This window comes from Salpingoeca rosetta, assembly GCF_000188695.1.
Source record: "Salpingoeca rosetta unplaced genomic scaffold supercont1.22, whole genome shotgun sequence".
NCBI lineage: Eukaryota > Choanoflagellata > Craspedida > Salpingoecidae > Salpingoeca > Salpingoeca rosetta.
The window spans coordinates 1,059,287-1,066,786 of NW_004754912.1; the positions used below are offsets into that span (position 1 = coordinate 1,059,287).

The window sequence follows — 7,500 nt, forward strand, 5'->3', positions numbered from 1 at the left end:
GCCAGGCGCTGGCGCTGCAGAACTTGCTTTTGCAACAGTACCACTTCAGACAGCAGCAACAGCAGTGTTCAGATGGAGAGAGCGACAACTCGGCGGATCGGCAGGTGTGCGCCTCCACAGCACATGCGACGCCAGGAAGTGATGCCAGGATGCGTCAGCGCCTGCCAGCGCTCGCCATGCGCACACTCAACCGCCTCGCAGGTCGGCCTTGCATACGCTCGTGTGTATTTGTGTGTGAGTGTGCGTGTGTGTGCTTGTGTGTGTGTGTGTGTGTATTTGTGTGTGCGTGTGAGAGAGAGAGAGAGAGTGTGTGTGTGTGTGTGCTTGTGAGAGTGGTTAAGTGGGTGAGTGGGTAAGTGAGTGAGTGGAAAAGTGAGTAAGTGAGGAGAGGGTGGGTGGATGGGTGAGTAGCATGTGCATGTGCGTCAATAACGTGTGCATGCGTACCGTACCTACCAGCCTATCAGTCCATTTGTCTGTTTATTTGCCCCTTGCTTGTGTGCTTCACGATTCACTGCGTATATCCACGGCGTTGGTCTCCCTCTCCATCATATTCATCTTGCTGCTTCTTGCGTGTTTGTGTATTTCAGGCATGACTGCGTCTCCGGTGGATGTGGGCGCGACCATTGCGGTGACGAGTGCGTGCGTGTCCTCCTCATCGCAACACATCTTCTCCAACTCGCCCTGGATCGACACCATCCTCGCCGACATGGCAGAGGCGTCAACGCCAAAGCTCACCTGGTGCGCGTCGTGCCGTGCGTCTGGTGTGTGGCGTCAATGATGGCTGATCTTGATCACTGCCCTCCCAATACATCCCACATACAGCCACACGCGCGCGCACAAACATGCACGCACACACACATGCACACACTTGCCCGCATGTTGGCACTTGCACTCACGTCACCGCACCTGCATGTGCGTCCTGCCTCTGTGCATGCAGCTTGCTCGTCCTTGCGCAGCAGCTGCTTGACCAGCGCCCAAGTGTTGTCGCTCCGTACCTGTTACAGGTGAGTCATTGCCATCTCCCCTGCAACACCTCTCAGGTGTCGTGCGCGACTGCAACACTGGCTCTTGTGTGTGTGTGTGTGTGTGGGTGGGTGTGTGTGTGTGTCTGTCTGTCTGTCTGTCTGTGCGTGTCTGTCTGTCTGTCTGTCCGTCTGTGTGTCTGTCTGTGTGTGTATGGCTTGTTTTACTTCATGTGCTGTTTCTGTCTTGTCTCATGTGTAGGCTGCGAGTGCTTGTTCTTCGGTGCTGGAAATGGTGGACGCGCACCAGCCTGTCCGCACCATCCTCGCCCCCATCCTGGTCCGTAGCGGCTGCAATACGCCTCCGTGAGACTGCACTTGGACGTGTATGCGATGCGCTGTGTGGGCGGCTGCTGCTGTTTGATTATGTCTCCTTGTACTCACCCACGGTGTGTGTGCACGTACGCCTCCACCCCCCCCCCTAATGTATATGCGCGCGTGTGTTTCTGCGTGTAGGATGATGTGATATCGCGTGTGCGGAATGGTGGGTGTGGCGGTTTGGAGCGCTGGGACTGGCCCATCAAGTACGAGCTTCCACAGGGCACCGAACAAAGCACAGCCCTTGACCCACGGCGCCCACACAAGTGAGTTGTCGCACGCGGTATTAGGGTGCGTGCAATGAGTGACTGTTAAGGGAGGGATGTACATCTTGTCGTGGCTCCGTGTGAGAGTGTCAGAGTGGGTGTGGAGGCCCGTTGCGTTGCCTGTGTGTGCGCACATGTACATTTTCTCACGTGCATGGCTTGTCTTTTTCAGGCTGCCGAATGCCAACATCCTTCCGCTGGCGGCCATTCTGCCTTGCACCCTTACTGCTGTGTGAGTGGAGTGAAATGAATGGGGAATGGGTGTGTTGGACATGCTGTCGGTGGAGTAGTTGTGAGGTCGTGTGATTGTGTCGAATCAATACAAGGTGTGCTATGAAACAGTGGTTTGGTATTGAAGGATGAGGGCTGTGAAGGGTGTGTGTGTGTGTACAACACAACAGCAACAGCAACGAAAAAGCAACAGGAAGGATTCCAACATAACGGTTGAACATGAGAGGGGGGGGGTAGGGATGAAACTGGATAAACGATCGATGGAAGGAACTGACATAACACACGAATGACAAACAAACAAGCAAAGAGTACGGCGTGGTGATTTAGAAGGTTTATCACTGTGCTGTTCTCTCTGCATCTTACTTACCCAAGGACCAAGAGGGCGTGCATGCACGCATACACACATACATACGTACACACACGCAAAGCACACAGACACAGACACACACACACACACACACAAGCGCGCACTTGCACATCGATGTACCATGCAAAGCAAAAGAAACCTGTTCTCTTGCACACAAAGCCGTAAACACGTGGTTCCTTGAAAGTCCTCTCTCACTCCTACAAAACTGCTTCCATTTCTGCCTTCTTGCACAATACAGCACAACAGCACCTCGCTCAGCATGACGACCATGGCAAGGAGGGTTGTTGCATGGTGAGTTGTGAGTTGTGAGTGCTTCTGTTCTTCCGTGCCCAGGATTTGTGTGGCGCTGGCGGTAATGTGCCGTGCCCTCTTTTGTTTGATTTGCCGTGCCACTTCTTCACAATGTTTGTTCGTCATAGGCTCATCATCATCCTATTATGCACCACAAACCAACCTGCACCACGACGCCAAGGTACATGCACAACTTGCGAACCAGGCCAATTCGAACCAACATGGGCACCAGCGCCGTCCTTATGGCCATTGGAGACACCATCGCCCAGCAACGCCTGGAAGACGTGCGTATTTGTGTGCGTGTGTGTGTATGTGTGTGTGTGTGCATGCGTGTGTGTGTGTGTGCTGTGTTGGTTCCACAACATGGTGTCAGAATCGAACCCTGCACTGCCACGCACTCACCTCTATGCACATGATTGCCTTGCCCCCCCACAGAGCTTGCCGAAAGGTCACGTGCGCCACACCATCATCCCTAAGAACCCGCTGTTTCCACAGGGCCTGCATCTTGACCTCGCGCGCACGTGAGACACACAATCACAACGGCGTTTGTTTCGCATGTCCACGCACGTGCTTACAGTTATTCACACACACACACACACACTCACACACACACACACACACACACTCACACACACACACACACACACACACTCTCTCTCTCTCTCTCTCTCTCTCTCTCGCGGCACTCTCTCATGCACACACAAAATCCACTGCCCTGTTGCCCTTTCCTCACCACCCCACCTCACGCCATGCAGGAGTGTGATGACAACCTGGTCTGCGTTGATGGGGATTTTCTGGACCATCTGGTTCCGGCGCATGGATCTGCTGTTCGCTGCTGCGCCCCACCGCCTCCTCGGTGTGGCTGGCAAGGTCTGTTCGCAAGTGCACTGTGGGCGCTTGTTCGCTTGCTTCACAACAACGCCACGGTCGCATGGAAGTTGGTTGCGTACAAAGACACTGGGCGCTGCCTGCAACGTTTACGACGGTGTATCGACCTCTCACGTGCTCAGCACATGCGCATGCTGTCACCCGCATGCAGGTGGCCACAACGGCGGTGTTTGCACAGCCCTTAACCAACACGACGTTTTTGTCTGGCGTTACGGCCATCGAGGAGGTCCTCATCTTGGGAACGACAGACTTGGGCAAAGGTGCGGCGTCAGAGGTTGCGTGCGCGAAGACGTGTGCCTGTGTGCGTATGTGTGTGTGTGTGTGTGCACGCGTGTGCGCGTGCCTGTATGTATGTGTGTGCCTGTATGTACGTGTGTGTGTGTGTGTGTGCGGATGCCGGGACAATGCGTTCCCTCCCCCCACACAGACACACAGACACACAGACACACGCACTTGGCTGTCTGTCGCTTTTGGCTCACGCACGTGCCTTATGGTGCCTGCTGCAGTTGCCGAGGCGGCAAAGGAAAAGCTGCGAGCAGAGCTGTGGAACACGCTGCGCTCCAGTTGGATGTTCTGGTCACCATGCAATGTTATGACATGGTGAGTTGTCGTGCAACCTATCTCCCTTGCGGCATCATGTGTGAGGGGACACGAGAGAGCACGGACGGGGAGAGGAGGCGATTGCCAAACTCTGGGCTGTTGTCTGTCGTGATTAACCCGCATCCACCTGCCATGATACTCTCTCACTCACCCACACCCACACCCACACCCACACCACACACACACACACACACACACACACACACACACACACACACACACACACACACACACACACACACACACACCCACACCCACACACACACCCACACACCCACCCACCCACACACACACACACACACACACACACACACACACACACACACACACACACACACACACACACACACACACACACACACACACGCACACACACACACACACTTACTTCCGGTCATCCACGATGCCTGTCCTCACCGCCTTCATCTTTAGGACCTTTTTTCCTGCGCACACGCGTGTTGCGTTTGGCGGCGTTGTGTCGATGGTGTGGAACGTGTACTTGAGCTTCGTTGAACACCGGGCGCAGGGCGAGACGTTGCTCAGTGCCCTTGAAATTGGCGACGAGCATGTGGACAACAGTAACAGTGGCACAGACACTGGCGCCAGTGGTGGTGGTGGTGGTGGTGGTGGTGGTGGTCGTGTTGCTTAGTTTTGTTATCAGCCCCTCTCTGCTTTCCCGCTTGGCTTGTCGTCGTGTCTGCGTCGCTCCTGCATCGTAGGCCGTCTGTTATTACCTGTGTCTGCCCGTGTCTTTCTTTGCACCCGTGCTTGCTTGCTTTGGCTTTCTCACTCGTGACTATCGTAGGCTCTTTTCATTCAGAATCACATGTAAACGCAATCAACAAGCGACTGCTTATGTTGCTACTTGCCAACACACACGCACTCAGACGCACACACATAGACAGACAGACACGCACACATAGACAGACAGACAGACACATAGACAGACACACACACACGCCAATTTGTCATCGTTTTGAGCGCGTGGCTGTGCTCGCTGCCTTCCGCTTGGCATTTGCGCGCTGGTGTCTCTTCTGTGTCGCGTTGTCCGTCTTCTTGTCCTTCTTCCTGTCCGTTTTTTCCTTCTCGCTGCCAGCACTACCAGGTCCAATATGCTTGAGGGCTTCGCGCCTGGAGAGCGCGGAGATGCGCTCGTCGTGCTGCGCCACAAACGCCTGAACGGCCTCGGCGTTCACGCGCGCGTAATTCCGAAGCGCCCACCCAATTGCCTGAGAAGGTGGTATTGGCAACACGCAAGTGAACGAGTGCATGAGTGAATGAACGACTGTATACTCGCATGCCCCTGTCCGTCGTTCAACGTTGCATGGCATTTGCTGCAACCAGAAACCACACGAAACCACAAAGTCACACTCACTCAAGCACTCAAACCGCACACACACCCACACCCACAGTCACAAACACCCCCACAAACAAACACAAGCACACACGCACACCCACGCACACACGCACACAAACACACACACACACCACATGGTATGCACCTGCACACCATGTGCATGCGTCTGCTGTGGCCACCTTGTTGATGAAGAACTCAGTGCCACCCATGAGGGAGCTGCAGGCTTCGAAGAGGAATGCCTTGTCTGTGCTGTGTCTCTGCTTGAGCTGGCACAAGATGGCAGTGCGTTGCTGCCACAGGCTGTCTGATTTCAGCCACAAGCGCATGTGTTCCCGCATCTGTGGCGTGTGGTGCTGCCAGAACGCGCCACCGACGTGGGACGCCAGCAAGTCCACGGTATCCCACCACGGTTTCGTGGTCACCCAGCGCCTGAGCGCGCCGTCAATCTGGGCTGAGGCAGCTTCAGCATCCAGCTGTACCAGGCATTTCTTTGCTTGCGCGGAGCTGAGTAGGTCCACGGCGCAGTAGTGGAGTTCGCGCTCCTCCTCGTCTAGTGCGGTGTCCATCACGGCCACGTAAAAGCCCCAGTCCCGTGTGAGGTCAGGCGACAGCGCCGCCTGCGACTTTGCTGCGTTCGCTACGCTCCGTCGCGCCACAGATTTTACTCCGAAGAAAGGCGCCACTCCCTTCATGTACTGCTTCATGGCCTCTGCATCAGCGGGGTCGCCAAGCTCCTCCAACGCCATGCGCCAAGCACGCACCAGCCTCCTCGCAGCCGTCCCTGCTGCTGATGCAGCACCAACGCGATGAGTGGCCTGAGTGGCGGTGGTGCTCGCCACCCTGCTCACCATCCTCACACTCCAAACACACACGTTCAGTCCTTCTTCGGCATTCAAATTCTGAAATTTGATTCCATGCAAGATTAACCCCTTGTTTGTGAATCGAGCAGCAGCAACGAAGATGATGGAGGCGTTTGCGAGCGTGGAGGATGCAGCAGCACAGCAGGTTGGTTGGCGGTGGCGTGCACTGTGGCCTGTGGTGTGCACTATCGTTTCTGCCTTGGTTCATGTTGTGCTCAACACTTTCACACACACACACACACTCTCTCTCTAACACACATACACATGCACATACACACAAACACACCTTTTGCAACGTGACAGCTTGTGCACGGCGTGATTGATGGCGTTTGCGGCCAAGACCCTCCCTCATTCTCCGGCATCGCCACTGTCAGTGTGTTTGTGCGTGCGTGTGTGTGTGTATGCGTGTGCGTGTGCGTGTGCGTGTGTGTGTGTGCGTATGCGTATGCGTGTGTGTGTGTGCGTGAAAGTGCATGCGTGTGCGTGAAAGTGCATGCGTGTGCGTGAAAGTGCATGCGTGTGTGTGTGTGTGTGTGTGTGTGTGTGTGTGTGTGTGTGTGTGTGTGTGTGTGTGTGTGTGTGTGTGTGTGTGTGTGCGAGCGAGGTTTAGCGGTGTTTGGGCCTGTTGAGCTGATTGCACTGCGTGACTGACGCATGCGTGTGCCAACCAACACCCAATTACCAACCAACCTGGACAGGGGCTCTCCCTGCAACAGTGGACCTCGACCGTGAACACACTGACGCAGGCCATCGAGAAGCAATTTGGACGAGAGAATGGCACAGAAGAGGTGGAAAGTACATGCTGAATGCAGCGTGTCGTCATGCATGTCCCGTCTCTTGTGTATGTGTGTGTGTATGTGTGTGTATGTGTGCGTATGTGCATGCGTGTGCGTGTGCGTGTGCGTGTGCGTGTGTGCGTGCGTGTGCGCGTGCGTGCAAGTTACTTCGCCTCGTGTACTCAATGTGTGTGTGTGTGCATGGTTGCAGGTTGTGAAAGCATTGGAGCAGTCTGGTCTGCCGAGCGCCAAGGGCGCCGTTGTTCGCGCGTGCTTGGATGCGCGCTCGAACGATCTGCACAAGGGTACTCACCGTGCGATTGCCGTTTCACGCATGTGCACGCTCGCACCTGTTGTGGACTGTGAACGCCCTCGTATCTTCCTCGTGTGTGTCCGGTTCACCGTTGCCTCACGTGCCGCTCGTCCCTCTCTCCAAATCATTACTGCTGCAGCCTTGATTCGCAAAGCCTGCGCCGTGGGAGAGGCCTGCGTTGTTGACTTTGACTGGGATGTTCGGGTAC

At 55.3% G+C, this 7,500-nt stretch overlaps 4 protein-coding genes across 4 annotated transcripts in view; 3 read left to right on the forward strand and 1 right to left on the reverse strand.

The window, feature by feature from the left end:
- The window catches only part of PTSG_07466 (uncharacterized protein), a gene marked incomplete at both ends in the record, with an annotated part of 8,682 nt that extends 6,837 nt beyond the window's left edge, over positions 1-1,845 (forward strand). Inside the window, 6 exons of the mRNA XM_004990914.1 lie at positions 6-201; positions 591-741; positions 941-1,007; positions 1,228-1,305; positions 1,482-1,609; positions 1,782-1,845. Coding sequence (XP_004990971.1) covers positions 6-201; positions 591-741; positions 941-1,007; positions 1,228-1,305; positions 1,482-1,609; positions 1,782-1,845 — 684 coding nt within the window. The remainder of the gene's footprint in view (positions 1-5; positions 202-590; positions 742-940; positions 1,008-1,227; positions 1,306-1,481; positions 1,610-1,781) is intronic.
- Positions 1,846-2,433: 588 nt separating this feature from the next.
- Positions 2,434-4,835, forward strand: PTSG_07467 (uncharacterized protein). Its single transcript, XM_004990915.1, has 7 exons — positions 2,434-2,498; positions 2,680-2,782; positions 2,934-3,019; positions 3,254-3,368; positions 3,538-3,646; positions 3,893-3,986; positions 4,419-4,835. The coding sequence occupies exons 1-7, from the start codon at positions 2,467-2,469 to the stop codon at positions 4,633-4,635; spliced, it is 756 nt and encodes a 251-aa protein (XP_004990972.1). The 5' UTR covers positions 2,434-2,466; the 3' UTR covers positions 4,636-4,835.
- Positions 4,786-6,234, reverse strand: PTSG_07468 (uncharacterized protein). The gene is made up of 2 exons (XM_004990916.1): positions 5,523-6,234; positions 4,786-5,215 (listed from the first exon to the last, which is right to left on the reverse strand). The coding sequence occupies exons 1-2, from the start codon at positions 6,192-6,194 to the stop codon at positions 4,955-4,957; spliced, it is 933 nt and encodes a 310-aa protein (XP_004990973.1). The 5' UTR covers positions 6,195-6,234; the 3' UTR covers positions 4,786-4,954.
- A 21-nt stretch (positions 6,235-6,255) lies between these two features.
- Positions 6,256-7,500, forward strand: part of PTSG_07469 (uncharacterized protein) — a 2,707-nt gene continuing 1,462 nt past the window's right edge. The window contains exons 1-5 of the mRNA XM_004990917.1: positions 6,256-6,348; positions 6,507-6,572; positions 6,902-6,991; positions 7,191-7,284; positions 7,432-7,496. Of these exons, the coding sequence (XP_004990974.1) occupies positions 6,304-6,348; positions 6,507-6,572; positions 6,902-6,991; positions 7,191-7,284; positions 7,432-7,496 (360 nt within the window). The 5' untranslated portion in view covers positions 6,256-6,303. The remainder of the gene's footprint in view (positions 6,349-6,506; positions 6,573-6,901; positions 6,992-7,190; positions 7,285-7,431; positions 7,497-7,500) is intronic.